The 20,416-nt window shown below is 41.7% G+C and overlaps 1 protein-coding gene and 1 long non-coding RNA gene across 3 annotated transcripts; one reads left to right on the top strand and one right to left on the bottom strand.

Annotated features, from left to right (window-relative positions):
• Positions 1–3,088: 3,088 nt before the first annotated feature.
• Positions 3,089–14,767, top strand: LOC136445273 (probable E3 ubiquitin-protein ligase MID2). 2 transcript variants are annotated; one of them, XM_066443183.1, is made up of 11 exons: positions 3,089–3,547; positions 4,761–4,864; positions 5,662–5,856; positions 6,775–6,888; positions 7,208–7,303; positions 7,454–7,555; positions 8,169–8,300; positions 8,947–8,969; positions 9,543–10,544; positions 13,066–13,278; positions 13,655–14,767. In XM_066443183.1, exons 1-9 carry the CDS (start codon positions 3,289–3,291, stop codon positions 9,688–9,690), a joined length of 1,173 nt encoding a protein of 390 aa, XP_066299280.1. In that variant the 5' UTR covers positions 3,089–3,288; the 3' UTR covers positions 9,691–10,544; positions 13,066–13,278; positions 13,655–14,767. The 2 variants fall into 2 exon arrangements, with proteins under 2 accessions (XP_066299280.1, XP_066299281.1); XM_066443184.1 differs by lacking the exon at positions 8,169–8,300.
• A 1,229-nt stretch (positions 14,768–15,996) lies between these two features.
• LOC136445459 (uncharacterized) lies at positions 15,997–19,641 on the bottom strand. Its single transcript, XR_010757411.1, has 2 exons — positions 19,316–19,641; positions 15,997–16,951 (listed from the first exon to the last, which is right to left on the bottom strand). It is a non-coding gene; the product is annotated as an uncharacterized lncRNA (long non-coding RNA).
• Between the last annotated feature and the right edge of the window lie 775 nt (positions 19,642–20,416).

Below are 20,416 nucleotides of genomic sequence, written 5' to 3'. Positions count from 1 at the left end.
TGAATCCTACTGGCTGGCCGCTTCCTGTCAATGTTTCATGCTTCTTGGCGCCACGAGCTAAGTACTGTGAAGAGGACCTATCGAAGCTACTGCCACTGTCACATACCAAGCACTCCGGCAAGTAAAGTGACAATTTCTATATCAACCGGCATGATAAGTGTAAAATTGTTTTCTTGTTATTATTGCTGCAGTACTAACTTCAGCTAATAGGGGTCGCTGTGAGACCGTCTGTAATAAGGATTCTACACCTATCCGTTGTGGTTACCTTCTAACAAAATGAAGCGATCGTTTAGACCATGACCTCTCGACCACTCCCAAACCTTCCCCAACCGTGGTTGAGAGCAAGGTCGCCTGTGGTTGGTAGTTGATCGGCGCGCGGTTGGCTGCTGGTCGGCTGCGCCAACCGAATGTTTTAGAATGTTTAACATTCGGCTGTGGACTGGAATAATTTGGAACAGGGTTGGGGACGGAATACTCAGGATATTATTGGATTTCCTGTACTTCTTTGTGTTGATACACAAGACGGACAAACAACGTATCAGCTTAGCAATGAACACAATATGTGCATTTATTGTTACTGGTCGGCGTAGTGATCGCTATATGGTCGGATCAATTTACTCGTCATTCATTTACACTATGCAGTGACATTTGCACTTGCAAACCCCAAGCTCCTACCACTGTCACATATCAAACACTCCGGCTAGCCGAGTGGCATTTTTGCCATATAAACTTGAAGGATAAATAGGAGACATGTCATAGGGGACATGTTGACAGTGAAAAGTTGTTTTTTTCCGCAATCACAGCTGCAGTACTAACTTTAAGCTAATAGGGGTCGCTGTAAGACCGTCTGGAAGGCTTCTACACCAATCTGTTGCAGAAATGATCTACACAACGAAGCAAGAATTTAGTCCGGACAAAAGTGTATGTGCGTCGACCGAGACTTCATTTGATAAACACCTGGTTTTGGGCGTGTTGAGAGGTAATTTGTGAACCAACTGACACTAGTCACTGGTGACAAAGTGGAGAATAAAGAAGGAAAAAAACAACAGAGACTTAGTGACGTTGCAACGGGTGATGGTCTTCAAGTCAAAGGTACGAAGTGTTGGTCATGGCCTCAAGGCAATGTGGGAACATACCTATATTCATTTTAATCAATTAGACCCATTCCGAGTAACCGACTTTGCACTGCGACGACGAGGAAGTTAGAACCGTGAAAAATACTGCAACTACGCAGTTAGCTCTTACGACAGTGAGTAGGGACTCGCACGACTTGATCTGATAGTTCTGCTGTTGCACAAGAGACAGGATGGGCACTGGTGTTCAGAACAAGGTGAGTCCGTGGGGCAATCATACGGAAGACCCAAAAAGATCCGCTAGACCTCGCACCAATTCTACGCAGGCATGACAGATACTTATTGAGTATGGATCCAGTTTATATCTACATTTCAGCAGTAGTTTGATCTGTTTATTTCATTGGTGATTGGTGAAACTAGCTTTGCTGTTTTCCCGTAATTCCTTGTTTTTTCGTGATGTAGTTTCGCTCTAATACGTACATGGTTAAGTCTGTAACGTTAAGTGTAAAAAAGATAGATGTGGTAAATCCAGGTTAAGAATATAGGCCGGGGGAGGGGCTGATTGTAATACGATTTGTGATTGTGCATAACTATTAGTATTTTGTAACATAGTTCTGCTCTAGAGTTCTGCTCTAGTACTTGTAAGACTGTAAGTGAGTTTAAGAGACGGAAATACATTTATTTGCGCGGTAATTTGTAATGTGACTTGTCCTTTATGTTGCGGTAACATATATCTTTGAGATTAGATAATTTACACACATGTCAAGTAGTACATGTACGTACCTACCAACCCGCCAAGTAACGATTAGATATGAGGAGCATGTACAATTCCAAGTGAGTGTCAGAACTAGTGTTGTGTAAGCTTGGTCCCTTTCGAGAGAAAGAGACAGATAATCATATCAACGAAATACCTGACTGACTGATTTTAACACAGATTGGAGGTCTGTCTACAAGGAGAATTGCTAAGGAAATTCGGAAGGTTAATCAAGGAAGGTTGCTATGGACGTACTGTTAGTTTATTTTAATTACTAAGATTTTCTATTCGATTATATGGATGACATCCTCCGGGAACCTCAAAACTGACGTGAGCGTGTGAATAAGTTTGCCTTCATTATTGAATCCACGTTTCCAAGAAGTTTGAACAAATGACTAAATACACAGAGAATGGTATACCAAATAATAATTCTTCATTTTTGTTCTTTCGTATCTTCTTTGACTTTGACATTCTACCACATTAGTATCCATTTTCCAAAATACTTTCTTTGTGAAAATTACGGCATACGTCTGCTTATTTCACAGGAACTTTTTGTGATGTACATTATGGCCTAATACTTTGAGGGGGTGGGGGGGCTTACAAAAATTGATGCGCGCGCGGATGTCATCCATATATTCGAATCAGCCTGGCCTAATGCAGGTGTTTACAACACAGCCGTCGCTCAGTGACTGTTGGGAACGCAGTCGTCGGACAAGATTGATAAGATACAAGGTCGTAATTTCTATGTGCGACGACACAGACCCAGACAAAAACAAGTTGTTCAAAGTATAAAAGTCTCATCTTAGAGACGCTGCAGACAAGACGGATAAGAGTCAGACTTACAACATTTTTACAAGGTCATACCCCAGCATCGTTACCATCAGCTCTCAACAACTACCTTCAGACAACCGACCCTTACGACGAGGCGGCTTCACTCGCCTTAAGACATCCCCTTCTGCAGAGCAGCTAACATGCAGCTCTCCTTCTTTCAACGAACAGTTGCAGAGTGAAACTCCCTGCCTGCAGTGCAGAGATGGTATCCGCCCCCTCCCAGGTATATTTCAGGAAAGAGTGGCTTACGTTCAGTGGACACTTACAGCACCCCCCCTCTCCCCACTAGTTGGAACAGCACCAGCACCCCTAGGCAAATGTAATAGATACACCAACAAGTTGATGTTGGGTACCCAAATCAAATAAGAAAAAGCACGCGCGCTTTCGTACATTGGTCTGTTTGCACCAGACAGGGGTCATTACCCCGGAAGTGGCTGCAATAGCCAGTCGCTTAGTTTCGGTACCGCCATTTTTCGCACCTGCTCAACTGCAGACCAGTTTCTAACGCCCAGCCGAGTTGTACTTTCCCTCAAAAGACAGGACAAAGCCGAGGTGTGGTTTGAACCGTTTGTATACCTCGTAAAAGTACGGTACTTAACCAGTGGGCTGCGGCACTGACAGACCTCAGCCATGGAGGCGTTAGAGTCGGAGCTAACGTGCCCGATGTGTTTAGACCTGTTTGAGTCGCCGCTACAGTTACCCTGTCTGCACAACTTGTGCAGGAAGTGTATCCAAGACTTGGACTTCTACACTAAGAAGGTTGACGGGACGGAGGAAGACGCACATGGAGGCGTGGCAGCGGAGAAGGGAGAGCCTGCAGGACAGACAGAGGGTGAAGCTCCGGTCACCTGTCCCACCTGTGGGAGGGAAGTACCGCTGGACGAGAGAGGTGAGCTACAAAAGATATCAATGCTTTGATGCTATGCCTTGTTTCAAAAAAAAAGTTTTGGAGACTTGAATACAAAGTTTGATTTCAGTATCCTGTGACTCTGTTCCCATAGCTCAAGATTGCTTTCTCAGACTGTTCTGGACAATCGTGTTCAGTTGGCAACACTTTGTACGAAAGAATTTTAAAAAAAGCACATACATCATATGCATCTTCTGACAGTGTCACTGGTCTTTCTTGCAGAATTTGTGTTAGGTCATGTTAGTGTAGCCACGAGACGGTTACGTCATTCGCCCCGTCCCACTTGTTTACGGCAACATTGAAAAGAACAAAGGTCACAGCTGTGTACTGACTTGAAACTAGCAGGCTCTGCTTACGAGACGGGCATTACAAGTTGTTGTGTCTGACAGAACAAACATCTAAGACTCCGGAAACCCATGCTCTGGACTAATGTAACGCTACTAGTATTTCAGCACAGCGCGATGATGGTGACTCTCTGTGCACGATGATTCGTTGTAATATTCTTCCTTTGTGTCATGAGGAATGTACGATTAGTTCATAGTTTTACTTCAATGTTCATAATTGATTTTTTTAAATTATTTAAGAGACTTGAATAACATTTTATCATACAAAATTATATCACATATTGAATGGATGACGGGTGTTAAATAGGGTTAGAAAAAATTTATCGAAGCCTGGGTCCGTCGGAAAAATGAAATCTTATGACATTTCTGAGTAAGAATTATTAGTTATTTAATGTTAAAAACTACGGGATAAAAAAATGTCGCCACCAGGATTTGAACACAAGAACCATGACTCCCAGATAGTCATTGCACAACCCACTTCGTTACCACTTCAGTCAACAGAGCATTTGAAATGTCAGTTATTGTTACCAATCGATTTGTTAAAAAGATAGCCACTGGGAATTATGAATGCCGTAACAGAACACATACTACACCCTGGGGGTGCGAGATCACTAGAGGGGTGCGAAATCGCTAGGGATTTCGCACCGGGGGGTGCAAATTCACTAGTGATTTCGAACCGGAGGGTGCAAATTCACGGGGGGTGCGAGATCCCTGTAACACCGGAACAAATATAACTGTATGTCAAGAAATATACGCAAGTTATGCACATGATTAATTTTTTTTATCCACGAAAACTTTCCGCCCGGACCGCGGTTTGGAAATGTGACCATAGCATATTTTCCACCCCGCAGGTGTTGACGGCCTGAGCAGGAACATGGTGCTGCAGAACATCGTGGACAGGTTCAGGGACGCTAAGGACAAGGAGAAACAGGGCGCGCAGGCTCCACCATGCCAGGTAGGGTTCGTAGAACGGCAGTGAGTTTGTACGAGTGAAAATCTCTTGCTTGATGTGTATATCTTGTACACCGTGTCCATTGATTCTCATCTCAGACAGAAGGAAGAGTGTTAAGAGATGGTTATAGGTTAATAATGTGATTACGACCGCCTCACCTTTTTCTATAAGCTAGTCAATAACTACATCAATATTAACACAGACAGTCTACTGAAATGACAGCTCAGGGGCGCACCCGGGGGAGTCACACGCTCAAATTTCAACCACTCAACGCCCGGACAGACTCTTACAAACATTCATTCTTCCCCCGCACAATCCCCGAGTGGAACGCCCTGCCTGGCGCGGTTGTTACGGCCCCCACCGTTGAGTCATACCGCGCCAGGCTGGAGGTCTGCCCGCCTTAGCCTGGGACCTCCTCCCCCCTACTTTGCCCCTAGCGGGGTTATGTAGGGGTAAACGAAGTTGAAGTTGAGGTTGAAGCTATATCTCGCATGGTCTCCCAAAGACCTCTCAATGCTTTCCGAGGTCTTCCAATGATCCCTCAGTGATCTCCACGGTATTCCAATAATCTTTAGGTGATCTCCATGGTATTCCAATGATCTCTCAGTCATCTCGAGGGTATTCCAATGATTTCGCAATGATCTCTTGATGTTCAACGGTTTGTGGTCGCTCGTCGTTTTGCTCAACGGTCTGTCTCTCAATGTACGAAATATGCAAGATTTAAACGACCATAAAGAATTGTAGGTACTTCGGCTTATAGCTGAAAAGAAACATGCAGTATAATGGATTGTGTCCCATAGCTGTGTGAAGGCGACCCCCGCCCGGCTGTGAAGGTGTGTGTGAACTGTGACGGGCTGGCGTACTGTGAGGACTGCCTGGCGACCTTCCACCCCGCTCGAGGACCGCTCGCCAGGCACACGCTGGTCCCTCCCGGACAGCAGCCCGGCAAGGCGGAACCTAAAGTCGTCATGTGCGCCGAACATGCAGATGAGAAGGTATTACTGACAATAGAAGGATAGACCATTTAGCATTGCGCAATCCACATTTGTGTTAATCCATTTCATCAATTAATAATAAAGTGGTCAATTCAGGACAGGCAGGAGCACAGAAACACGCGAGCGCGCATGCACACAAACACGCCCGCAAGCACGCACACACACGTACACATACACACAGGCCGTCGCACAAACATACGCGCATCAACACACAAACACAGACCGTCACACACACACACACACACAAACACACACACGAACACACACAGACACACCATCACACAAAGACACACGCACGCACGCACACGCACACACACACACACAGACACACACACACAAACAAACAAACAAACACAGACCATCAGACAAACACACATAAACACACACGCACAAACACATACACACACACACACACACAAACACACGAACACACACACACGAACACAAATACACACACGTACACGCACGTACAGATACACACACATGCACACTCATGCACACGTACAAATGCACACACACGCGTGCGCAAGCACACATAAATACACATACACACAGCTAAAAAAATGAATACACAAACGCACATACACACACGCGCAAACGCACGTACAGACAGACACACTGACAAATACATGCGCACTTATACATGCACACACACGCGCGCGCAAACACACATAAATGCTCACATGCACACACATACATGAATACACAAAGGCACATGCACACACGCGCGCACACACACACACACACACACACAGACCGACACAAACATACATGTACATTTACATGTACACAGACACACACACACACACGTACACACACACACTCGCACACAGAGATATAATATAGCTATAGTAATGCATTAGGAAGCTACAGTCCAACGTGTCACTCGCTCTCAAATCTCATACCTTGCGTGCCCAGGTGAACCTGTACTGTAAGGCGGATGAGATGCCGGTCTGTGCTCTCTGTAAGCTGGTGGGGAAACACCAGGGCCATGAGGTAGCTGCTATGTCGGATGCCTACAAGGAGAAGAAGGTATGTTAATATAACTGTTCTGACTGATGCCATCCGTCCCCAAAGCGCACCTTAAATTCTGGTCCATATCCCATACCTAAGAACTGGTATAAGAATATAACCCTGAATCACCTTAATTCTAATACTAGCCCTGCTTCCAACTCAACCCATGAGTGTGGTTCAATCCCCAATAGCACACCGTACTTTGTACGTGTGTACAATTGGTTTAGTTCTCAGTCTGATCACCAGCAACGTTGTGATACAGCAAACTTAAGAAAAGCTAGATACAGGACTGGTGTACGCGACATTTACAGTAACTGCTATAATCTTACTCTTTCAGGATGTTCTGGTGAATGAGGTCTCCGCACTGAAGGACAGAAACAAGGAAATCAGCCAGTTTGTGACGGACATGCGTGGAACCTGTGTTGAAGTTCAGGTACTGGACGCATTTCAATAACAGATGATTTACACAGTTACGTTCATTTTCCGTGATTTATTCTATGCACTTTTGTTTCACAAACGTATGTAGTTAAATGCAACACATATAATGAAACTGTATACCTGTCTTTACCCCCTTGACTTGCAGGAACAAAACAAGAAGTGGCAGGAAAAGCTAGTGCAGGGGATCGCACGACTTGGGAAGATCCTCGAGGAACGGAAGAACTTCCTGGCAAAGGCGATTTCTGAGGTATGAAAAGGAAAATCTGTTCACGTTAGTCAGTCTTGTGGAGTGCTTCCCCCCCTCGAAATCAACACAGGGTTATTAGTATTACTTAAGTCTTTAGAACCACCCCCCTAGCAGTCCTGGACCTCGCTCGGCAAATGCCTGACAAACCCTCCCGGAGTCAGCCCTGCTATTCCCCCTCGCTCATTTGAGGTATTGGTGACGTCACCACCAAACAGCTTTCGGCCAATTAGAGGATTGGCAAGAGCTCAAGTCGTTGGGAAGTTATCAGTTTACGTCTAACATCGATACTTTGGGTTCAGAAAAAAATAACGGCTGTTTGTGCCAAATAAGGCTAGCTCATTAATTATCTATGAGCATCTGTCAGTGACGCCACCAATACCCAAAACCTCGGTTCAAAAGAGCAGGGCTGATTGCGGCCCTGGAGTGTTTGCCGAGAATTGCCCAGGGGGCTTCAGCACTGCTAGAGGAGGGTGCTTAGACTCTGTCCCCTTAAAGTCATTAAAGTCAACTTACCTTTTGATATAGCTTAAGTATATACACCAATGATTCTGTAACCGATCTGGGCTGAATAATTTAGAGAAGAAGGGTTTATCAAAACTCATTTTTGCCCAAGGAAGAGGAGGAAAAACTGAAGCTGTTGAAGGAAGAGATAGCTAAGAAGGAGGAGCATCTTCAGAAGGCGCAGACAGTCGTGGCGTATGTCGAGGAAGTCCTAAAGGAGAAAGACCAATCCTGCTTTCTTCAGGTGAAGCACGGTTTCTTCCAAACTTCTCATTCTAAATGCCACACCAAGATAGCCTTAGTGTCATCCTTCTTAGTCAACCTGGGCTCCCATACTCTTCTCTAACCAACAACTGGATGACACTCAGGCTATTACCATCAATCGTATTTTTTTGGTTTTAATCAGATCTCAATCAGTGTTCATTATTCATAATCTCACACTATTCTTCCTGGAGTCCACCTATATTGAATACAATTAAATAAATACAAGAACAAAACTTATATAATGGTTAGACAGTAAATTGAACATAATCAAACATAATGAACTTAAAAGTGAGCAGGATATGTCAGAGGTTACTGACACTTAATATGGGTAATGTATGCAAGGAATCCAAAAGTAATAAAACATTAATAACTTGAATAAACTGAACATGAGTATAAAGAAGAAGTGCAAACAAAAGTACTCATAATAACAAAGCATAATTATAACATCTTAAACATACTGATTATCAACATCTTATCGGCGGAAAACACGCTGCCAGCTTATGATATTGTTCAGAACACAGATTATATGGAGTTGTGACGATAAAACGGGTCTTTCATTGTTGAATAATGTCTTTGGGGTGGATTTCACTCGTGTTTGAAGCAATTTCTCCAACTTGTACTTTCAGGCGGTGAAGTCTACCAGAGAGAGGTGAGGCGGTGATTCATGTACATGTCCCAATGTTCATGTACATGATTTATTCCACTGAATTGTGTTTTCTTGCTTGACCTCAGAGCAGAGCAAGTTGTTTTACACAACTTAAAGATTCTCTTTCATTCTTTAATGTACATGTCAATTCAGATACTTGCTTAATATTGTATCTTATATATAACGTAATGTGACAAATTATCGTCCAATGTATTGAAAACGCATCTATCTTCAAACCGCGCAGACAAAGCCAAATGTTTAACCCATGGGAAGAAATATCAGCTCTTCTACAAAAAAAATGCATAGTCTGTAAGTTTTTCTCCGCCTGTTTAAAGCCGTGCGAGCATGTATTTATATTAAGGTCTATGGTGAAGAATTGTGCTAGGGTTACCCATTATCGTCCACTCTAGCGCTATACTTGAAGAAGGTAGACCAGAAAAAATGAATATTAACTGTCTAAAGTATTATTGTATTACGTTGGGAAATGAGTTTCTTTTGTAACTAAATTCGATAGTCTGACATTCATGTTTATTGTCACCGACCCCCCCCCCTCTCCCCGATTTATAACCACGACAGAGTTGAGAAGAGCCATGACACGGATCCTCTGGCCGCTCCTGCTGACTGGATGTTCAAAGGTTGTGACTTCAGCAGGGAAGCGAAGGCTTTAGAGGCCATGGATATGTGCGGTCAGTACATTCTAACATTTTGTTGTCATCTTCAATAACAATAGTGAGTAATAATAAAACTGAAAATAGCTCGAGCTGTTAGCTGGTGGGGTGATGTACCAGCACGTCTAATGCGACGACCAATTGTCCGTACGCATGTGTCCGTACGAGGCTAGGTATAGCCCCTGCCGGGCCCCGAAGCCGCAAATATGTCCCGGTGTACTCGCACGATTAGCTCACGTCGTCTATTTGTTACCGGGTCCTGGGTTGACCTTGACTCCGTGTTTTAAAAATTCCCGGGGTTCGACCGTGCCCCCAAATAGCCAGGTAGCCATAGGGTGTCCATGGGACCGAGGGGTCACGCCCCGAAGTGCAAAAAAGCCCGTTAACTTCCCAGCGGGGCCACGGGTCCAGTGAGAGGGAGGCTTAACAGGTATGACCCTGCTGTTATAAAACCATGGGACTGACTCAACACCCCCCTCAGAAATGACCGAAACCCAACTAGTCCATTAATTGCATGTTGTATGGCAACCTTTATTCTAAAAATGATGACTCGGTAGTTTTGGGGAGGTGGAGTCAGTCCAGGTGTACGATTATTCATCTGAATCAATTGAACCTTTTGGAAAAAGGCTTTTTCCGCTGTATACGAACTATTATGTTAACTTCGACTTTCTGATGCCTTGTTGCAAACGTCATGTAACATTTATTTCCAGCACTCACCCAATCTTGGTACGAGTGTGTGCAAGTGCTGTCAGCTTCATCTTCCTTCACACAGCATAACCCGCACTACCAACAATATCACCGTCTTGGCTATTATCACCAAAATCAACAGTATGTCTCTTACAACGAGAACAACCTGATCGACGGCAGGCCCGAGACGTACTGGCACAGCAACAGCGGCCTCGAAGCCCAGGTACGATAGAACATCTGTTCCATAAAATCTCAGAGAGCATAACAGGACTTCAAGTTTCCAGTGTGAGAATAATCTCCACGTTGGCAATGGTACCTAAAGTGTCGTACCGTTTTGAGGTAGCACTATACTGATTTGAAAGGTTGACATGATACTTCATTGTTTGAAAGGTTGACATAATACTTCATTGTTTGAAAGCTTGACATAAAACTTCATTGTTTGAAAGCTTGACATGATACTTCATTGAAAGGTTGACATAATACTTCATTGCTTGACAGGTTGACATGATACTTCATTGTTTGAAAGCTTGACATGATACTTCATTGTTTGACAGGTTGACATACTACTTCATTGTTTGACAGGTTGACATACTACTTCATTGTTTGACAGGTTGACATGATACTTCATTGTTTGACAGCTTGACATGATACTTCATTGTTTGAAAGGTTTACATAATACTTCATTGTTTGACAGGTTGACATCAGACTTCATTGTTTGACAGCTTGACATGATACTTCATTGTTTGACAGCTTGACATGATACTTCATTGTTTGACAGGTTGACATGATACTTCATTGTTTGACAGGTTGACATGATACTTCATTGTTTGACAGCTTGACATGATACTTCATTGTTTGACAGCTTGACATGATACTTCATTGTTTGACAGCTTGACATGATACTTCATTGTTTGACAGCTTGACATGATACTTCATTGTTTGACAGGTTGACATGATACTTCATTGTTTGACAGCTTGACATGATACTTCATTGTTTGAAAGGTTTACATAATACTTCATTGTTTGACAGGTTGACATCAGACTTCATTGTTTGACAGCTTGACATGATACTTCATTGTTTGACAGCTTGACATGATACTTCATTGTTTGACAGCTTGACATGATACTTCATTGTTTGACAGGTTGACATGATACTTCATTGTTTGACAGCTTGACATGATACTTCATTGTTTGAAAGGTATACATAATACTTCATTGTTTGACAGGTTGACATCAGACTTCATTGTTTGACAGCTTGACATGATACTTCATTGTTTGACAGCTTGACATGATACTTCATTGTTTGACAGCTTGACATGATACTTCATTGTTTGACAGGTTGACATGATACTTCATTGTTTGACAGCTTGACATGATACTTCATTGTTTGACAGGTTGACATGATACTTCATTGTTTGACAGCTTGACATGATACTTCATTGTTTGACAGCTTGACATGATACTTCATTGTTTGACAGGTTGACATAATACTTCATTGTTTGACAGCTTGACATGATACTTCATTGTTTGACAGGTTGACATCATACTTCATTGTTTGACAGGTTGACATCATACTTCATTGTTTGAAAGGTTGACATGATACTTCATTGTTTGTTGCCATTGACAGCCATAATAGCCTCCAGTTATCACCAAAATCAACAGTATGTCTATAACAACGAAAACAGTCTGATCGACGGCAGGCCCAACACTTTCAGGGCAAGAAAATCTAACCGAATGTCAGAAATATGTTAGGGTGGCCTCCCATATATATGTCCTTATTTTCAAGTCAATCCAGTGTTCTAAAGTGACACGAATCGAAGTTCAAAAATTCTGCCTGTCTTTTAAAGGCATAGTCAAGCGCAGAGACGGATGTTATTTTGCAAAAGACCACATTTTTATGAATTCAAAATCAACCAAAGGTGAAAAGAAAATTCGCAGATGAACAAATAAATGAACCATTTGTAATCCAGGGTGCCCCTTCATGCAGAAACATGGGGTGTGATGCATGATGGGAATCATCTTAGGTATTGGATCCTATGGGATAATTGCTGAAGTTCCAGGTCAATTTATGGGTCAACGCAATTAAAGAATTAAGTTTCTAAGGGTGGGAATTAATGAATAACTTCAAACACAAGCCCGACACATTATTTTCAACAACGAGTCTATATTTTTTAAGAGCGCCCCATTTTTGTGAGGGACATTTTTCAAGTCTTAAAGTATGGGTTTTAACGGGGTGATTGACAAAGATCAACGTCCATTTTTGATCCAAAGCAAGTGGAACATACAGTTACTAATTAATAAGGCTATAAGTTGATAAACGAGTATAAAGAAACACATTGTAAAGGTATAAGAAGTTTTCAAGCTCAACCCAATATCTCTTACGAGCCCGCCAAGTTGAAGTTTGGCCAATGGTTGTTTACGATATAACATGTTTCACTTGGCTGTGATTAATCTGAAGAGTACTCGGGGGTTATCAGAATATCGATGCTGTATAATGCAACTGCCGCCTAGATCAGGTTCAAGGTCGAATTGTCAATACGTTGTTGGATTTAAAAAAAATGTTATTAATTGAACCAGAACACTCCTTCTGGGTTTGACGGTGCCTTTAAGCGTAAGTCCACATGACATTGTTTCGAAAAAAAGTACACTCTTCGATCGCGAGATGTCTACCGGTAGAATCATTGATTTTACCAGATTGCAATGTCAACCCTTACATGCACGATGCCTTTTCTCATCTGTTGTAGCACTGGGTGCGCCTTCAGCTGATGCCCGGCGTCCAGGCTAGAACCCTCCGACTGTCTCTCGTTCCCCAACCACCGGACAAGTGGACAGAGAACCACAAGCCGGAGAAAGTCGTCGTCTTGACTGGGGAGGACTTCGACAACATGGCCGCCCTGGAGACGGTGTCCATCGGCGAGGAACAGCGAGACATCACCCTCAACATAGAGGCAGAAAAGGTGAAAATAACCTTTAAAACCACGCACTTGTCTTTTGGTGTTTAAGCACTCCGACAACTATCACTATTGCAGGAAAAAGCTCTATATTGTCCCGTGCACTTCTAAATATTCAAGCACAACATGCACATGATACTAGGGTAGTCATAAGATCAATTTCATGTATTTATAATTGAGCAAGTTAAACCATGTTATAACACAACATCCATACCAAAGTTCTCTCAACAGGTGCCAGTACGTACGATTGATTACTGCGTACTATTCCATGTATTTCAAACAGGGTCATGGTAACTAAGGCACTAGTTGACAAACCACTAAAAAGTCACCGTTCTAAACTAAATTAACTTTTGAATACCATTTTTTTTCTTTGCTCATCCAGTCCTTCGTACAGCTGACCTTCGAGATGAAGACACCGTCGGACTGTATCGTCAGTCAGCTCAGCATCGTGGGGTCGAAGCCAAAGGCACAGTGAGCCCAGAGTTCCCGGCCCTCGGTCCAACAGACAGCTTGGGGTCCTGAGTCCTCGGAATGACAGAAATAGATGAATAGTCACAAAGAATTAGCCAGGATTCAAAAGATCAATAGTAGGTTGGTGTAAGAATGAGAAGAACAAGTAACACTTTTCTGTGATCGTCTTTTAATATAGACCCGGTGGAATATTGTAAAACCCAGATGGTTTTTATGATAAGTTAGAAAAAGGTCCATGTGTTAGAGGGATCTGCATGTGTGTTGTAATCTTGAAGATGGGACCCAAAAGCTTAGCCAACAGTTTCAATTATATATATGATCTACATGTTTTCAATAACTTCGCATTGTAATTGCATGTCAGAGTACCTGCCCAGTATACCTAATGTGGATGATATCATCAGTTGCGAATATGATTAAAGTCTTTGCTAGGATTTTCTTGAATGTTACCCGGAACCATATGAAAACTCATGATCTTCCGCAGGACCCTAGTGTAGCAAAATTAAGTAGTTATATCAACAAATATGACTTAGGAACAGGGCATAACATCACAATTATGCCAAAGGTACTGGCGCTCAATAGCCTAGATGCAAATGATATGAAGCGTACATATCGTGTCACTGTAGGTTTTACCTGCTGCTAATTTGCTAGTACATGGAGCCTTCTTCCTTTATTTAGCATCTGCAATGTTAGCTGCAACCTGTTGAAAATAAAATCCCGGCTAGAGATTATCGGTACGTCTGTTTTGGGATGATGTAGATATCATCAGTTCACAAATCTAATTATAAGTGGGGTCGTGTAGCGTAACGGCAGGGTGTTCGACTCAGAACCAAGAGGTCCCAAGTTCCAATCTCCCTGACGCCACCGATGTTGTGCCTTTGGGAAAGGCACTTTACACGACTTTCCTCACTTCGCCCAAGTGTATAAAAATTAAAATGGGTATGTTATCATCTGTACGTGGCACTGTTAATATAAGTTATAAAGAATTGAGTGCAGTGCATTGTCGTCCTTGCCTGTCAAAAACCGATTCGGAAGTAAAAAAAAAATCTAATACATGTACATGTTCTTGATTTGACCCTGGGCTCAAAGGACCTGTTTTATAGTTGTTTTATTATCTCCATGAAAAATGGAGATATAGTTTTGGGTGTGTCTGTTTGTCTGTCTGTTTGTTTGTTTGTCTGTTTGTCTTTCCGCACCACTCCAGTCAGTATAACTCAAGAGCCTCTTGATGGATTACAATGATATAAGGTATGTGGGCGGGTGTTGTGAAGCCGAAATTCAAGGTCGATTTTGGGCCCCCTGGTATGTGACCTTGGTACTGCAGCAGAACTTTTTTTGTATCTTTTGACCTGGACGTGCTGTGGTCTTGATTTTTGGGTTGCAGATAGCTTGTGATGTAATAAAGAGGTGTTGTAGGTTTGGGCCTCCTAGCAGCTTCCGCTTGAACTGCATGGGCGTTTTTGTGAAAATGTTCTGAGGAGAATAACTGAACAAAGGAACAACGGGTTTCCATGATATTTAGTATGCAGGTAGCTTAGATAGAGATATACACAATGAAGTGCTATTATGCTAATTGGGACTTTATTTGCATAGCTAATGAGGAAAATCTATATTTGCAGTGTTCTCCATTATCAGACTCAAATACATGTAAGGTATGTAATTTATGGAAAGTGGATCATCAACAGATACCAATTATGCAAATAAATTCCTAATTTGCATCATTGATGCAAAACACCATATCTCATCTAATTGGAAAATTATAGGAGTGTCAATATGATACTTAGTATGCAGGTAGCTTAGACAGAGATATACAAAACTAGAAAGGCAGTCATTTGCCCCTGAGCAAATACAGCATGTTTTGCCCATACTCCTCCTCATGCAAGAAGTGGGCTGTCCCAAAATAACTCCTGGGCAAATCGAAATATTAACTGCATGTTGGAAGGTAACATTTGCGAGAGCATCATACTTTGCCAATCTCCCTCCCGATGGATAAATTGACTGTTCCAGAATCACCCTTGCAAAAACAAAAATTTCAAACTCTTCATCTATTTTTAAAATGGTTGTCATCTGATAGGTATTTGTAAAAGAAACAGAATGGTTTTTGTTTCAACAAAATCGGACATACCATTAGCGAGTTACGGCCCTTCAAAGGTCTGAGAATTAGTCCTCAAATTCTCCGGAATCCGTAAAAACCGTTGAAATGTAATGTTTTAAAACTGTCATAACTCAGTAATAATTCACAACAGAAGCACCAAATAAGCTGCATTCTCTTTATTTACAATGATATTAACAAGTCCTTAAAGCTTGCAGCTTTGCCCTCATCATTTCTTTAGATTTCTCATCTCAAAATATCACCAAAAGTGGGAAAATGGGCACAGGACATCTTTAATATGCAAGATTGCGATATCTCTGTAACCGTACAATATACAAGGAAACAACTTGGCCTACATGGGTTCTGTAACATGCTGAATTTAAAAATGGCCATAAAATCTAAATATCTGCTTCAGAAATTATGAATTTTGATGAATAATTGATTTCCTGAGGTAATAAGATGCGCGTCCGCTAATTAAATATGCAACTTGCCATATCTTCCATATACTTGAAGATAAAAGAAAAAAACTCGGTACACAGAGGTTTAGACACATGCTGATTTCAAATCTAGCCTCAAAAATATAATCTGATCCAGAAATATTGAACTACATGTATTACCCAATGCTATATATTTACATTTGTACACACTGATATCATACATTGTACAATCTGCAATATTGGTCCGACAACTCAATATCCAGCATTCATTTCATCTCTTCCCCTTTTTTCACTGCAGGACTTTCGTTTCTTGTTGCAGGGCAGTTGAGTGGCAAAGTACATGTATTTATTGTATTGTTCATGTATTACATTTCAATTTTACGGGAATCAGACAACTGGATCATGGAATAGGTGGCCATTGCTTCTCTGGTCTGGAACTATTTCTACAGTTGAATCAACTACAAAAGCTAAATCTACTTTTTGTATGGTTTCTCTATCCAGCTGAGATAACCAAGACACACATGCTGATCTCTACAAGGGTAGAAGTTACTGAAGTTCTCTTTCGTTATGTACCAAAACTACAAAGTTATTTACGGCAAATAGAATATCTAGTCTCGTCTTCTAGTTCACTGGCAGTTCTGTTGGTTCTTCATCACTTTCCTCCTCTTCACTCTCTTCATTCCTGTGTCAAAAGAGAAAACGTCTGTTGAAATTCAAACTATATAATACATTCATGGCAGACACACATTTCAAACAATCTATGATGAGATAAATATGAAACTTGGATACTTGGGTACTTTATTTCCTCCATTAGCTATCATACATATATACTAAGTAGTACTGGTAATTGCATACAATAATAAAGGCTATCATTCATTATAAATGTAACAACTTAATAAACTTAACAGACCAGCATAGTTCTGTTAAGTGAGGTTTATACTTCTACTAATAAAATAAACTAGATCTAGAGTTCCACAAACACATATCTTCGCCGAATAATCAAGGGTTTCTATAAAGAGTGCAGAGTACGGTGTTTTATAGAGTTCTTAAGTCTATTATGTTTATAATGTTACCTCATATATTAAGTTGAGTCTATCAATTGACAGTTTGTTGGTATATCAAGGCAACACAGAAGATGATGATGATTACAGTAACTCTGATACTGTCTTGTACATGTCCTCGGACGTAAAAGTGATCTAGAAGGGTACTATTGTCAGTGGAGCTTGAACTGTCCCGTTACTAATTATAAGGATTTGGGGAGGAAGAGGTTGAAATTGAAATTACCAAGGATAATTGTCAAGATGGCACTTAGAAGTTGATGTATGAAGTTTTTGTAGTCTATCGATAAAGGCTGCTTCAGGCAAGGAGTGTGGTCTGTTGACTGTGGTCGATAGTTTAGTGACTGTGGTATCTACTTGTATGGAGCTGTGTAGGATTGACCTCCTGTGTTTGTTGATGTTAGCTCCCCCCAAGTGGGTGATGTGGTGCTGCCTGACCCATATAAGGAATGCAGAGCATCAATCTTGAGCCCAAGTGACAAACAGGTGTTGTCCTTAGATGTAGGTCGACAAGAGGTACTTTAACGCAATTATAAACAAGCCTATTTCACCACTTAATTATACCCTGATTACAATTTCATACATCTAGATTTGTTAATCATTACCTCAATAGGCTACCTGTCAAAAACAATGCAAATTCATCAAACCCTACCCGAGATATTTGCCTCCAAAGGTAACATAAAAAAAAGCCCACTGCAGTTCTAAGCCACTAGGGGGTCTAAACTTACATCACTTACTCCCTGCCCCAAGAGCTATAAACCACATAAAAATTATGACTATAGCACTTGCATGAAATTTGACTACAAGCTTTTGGTGAATTGATAAAGTTTCCTCATTTATTATGCAAATTATTTCCTTATTTGCATGATAAGTATTCAACAATGTAAAGCATCACCCAAACTATTCGCATGCCATAAATTATGATAATCCATCAATCCCTGCTGGATTTATTCGTCTTCAAAGGTAACAACAAAAATGCCAACTGCAGTTCCAAACAAGCAGCTAGGGGGCCTTAATTTACACCAGTCACTTGCTGTTCCAGAAGCTATCTACCACCTTAAAATGATGAACCTGACGCCTCCAGAAAATTTGGTCTCAAACTTTGAAGCTCCGCTGCAGTACCTTAGATATCCGCTAGGAGGCCCATTATCGAACTTGACCTTCCTCTTTGACACCCCTGCCTATCCACTTAATATCATGCACAGCTGTCAACAGCTCCTCGAGTTATGTTGGTGACATACAAACTCACGTACACACAAAGCATGCTGCAGTACTGTAGAAAAGCGCCAGATAGATCATTTTTGAACTTGACCTCCGTTTCTACAACATCTACACAACTACAAAAAATCATGAAGATCCATCAACGTTTCCGTCACTTTTTTTGCCTACATACAAACACCAAAAAATGCAAAATACGCTGCAGTACTGTTGAAAAACGCAAGGTGAACCATTTTCGAACTTGACCTTCCTTTGCACAATCACTACACACCTACCAAAAATCATAAAGATTCATCGAAGCTTTCTTGAGTTATGCTCTTGACATACATACAGACCCACCCAACACATTTCTCAACCGAAAACATAATCTTCTCCGAGTACAAGTACTCGGCGAAGATAATTACAACGGAAACTACGACTCGAGTAGAGGGCAGCTTGGTATCCCCGCCGCCCCCCTCCCCCTAGCAGTGACGTCAGAAGGTGAGGATAGCAAGTACAGTTTTCTTCATTTTAAGTTTAGATTACGGCACTAGCAAAAAAAAAAACAGGAACCAAATGCATCCATAGGGCGTTGAAAATGATTTATAGTAATCATACATGCAACCACTGGCACGAAAATCCACGTATTAAAACGGCAAATTCAAATTATTTGAGCTACCATGCGGCATACAAAACAACAGTGTTTACCGATAATCATGCGGCCAAATTTGACATAAAAATAACCCAAAACCCACATAAAAACTACGTAAAGACTTGGAAAAAGACATTACCTGGCATTTGGGTGGTAGAAGTGTCCGTATTTTGGCCCGATGACGACGTAATCGGCTCTGAACTACAGGGGTCAGTAGCGCCCGGGCCGCCGTCCACCATCTTGCTTCCTTCCCAAAACTGGCTCTCAATGGTAAAAGTATCAGCCGATTACGGAGCCCACCATGGCTCGAATATATGCGAATTTGGTACCAAAATAACCACAATCTCTTGAATTTTCCAAGGATACCAGTGGCTGAAATTTTTTTAACGGGGTACCTCCCTCCGGAATTTCAATTTGAAAAATCAAAATTTGACCACTTACATCATTTTGTAGCTCGTAATGCTGGCTACAAATTGGCGACTAGTTTTCTTCTTTAGGAGTGACGTAACACTCAAGTGCGAGACCGGGAAAGTGGGTCCGCCTGCTCCCGCGGGCGAAACGCGCGTAACCCGATGGGCGATTTCTCGCTTATGGTTGACGGTATTTTAGTAAATCTTTCACAGATATTGAGTTAAGAACCTTTTTTAACTACTGATAAAAAATATAAGCGATTTTTGACCGTTATGTATCAGATCGTACGCCTTGAATTTGGCGCATTTTTCGGTTTTGACGGGCCCGGAGAACAAATTTCGGGCTCTGCACAACCCCTACTACAAGTTCTGCGAGACGCAAAGGCTTGCGTGTTTACCTGCAACATGACCTCAGGTAACCAGAAAAGAACTCATGTTCTTCGGCCAGTAGCAAATAGAACGCCCGGAACCTTAGATAGAACATGGATTCTTAGATAGAACATGGAACGGGGACAGCACTTTTGACCCGTTTTTGGTCTGAAAATGGGTCCAAAAGTCCCAAAAACGAAGCATTTTGAAGTGATGTACACCAGAAATGTGATTGAAATCCTGTAGGAACATGTTCAAGGCACCCTTGTGCTGAATTACAGGTCATTTGCTTGTAATACCACGGCACAGGAGCCCAAAATATAAAAATTGTCTAAAAATGCCCCAGAAAACCTCCATAAAAATGATTTTAAGGCCTGTTTCGCAACAATTAAAAAAGGGTCTTGGGGTTTTTGCAATATTAACTTCCACACCAAATTTCAGGTCGGCTGGTTAAAAAATGG

The sequence above is a fragment of the Branchiostoma lanceolatum genome, chromosome 11 (assembly GCF_035083965.1).
Source record: "Branchiostoma lanceolatum isolate klBraLanc5 chromosome 11, klBraLanc5.hap2, whole genome shotgun sequence".
NCBI lineage: Eukaryota > Metazoa > Chordata > Leptocardii > Amphioxiformes > Branchiostomatidae > Branchiostoma > Branchiostoma lanceolatum.
Note: the sequence above shows the minus strand (reverse complement) of the source record. Positions and strands in the feature narration are given on the sequence as shown.

Coding starts and splice junctions, on each gene's coding strand:
- LOC136445273 (XM_066443183.1), top strand. CDS start 3,289: ATGGAGGCGTTAGAGTCGGAGCTAACGTGCCCGATGTGTTTAGACCTG. Junction 7,556..8,168: donor TGGCAAAGGCGATTTCTGAG/GTATGAAAAGGA, acceptor TTTTTGCCCAAG/GAAGAGGAGGAAAAACTGAA. Junction 8,301..8,946: donor ACCAATCCTGCTTTCTTCAG/GTGAAGCACGGT, acceptor TTGTACTTTCAG/GCGGTGAAGTCTACCAGAGA.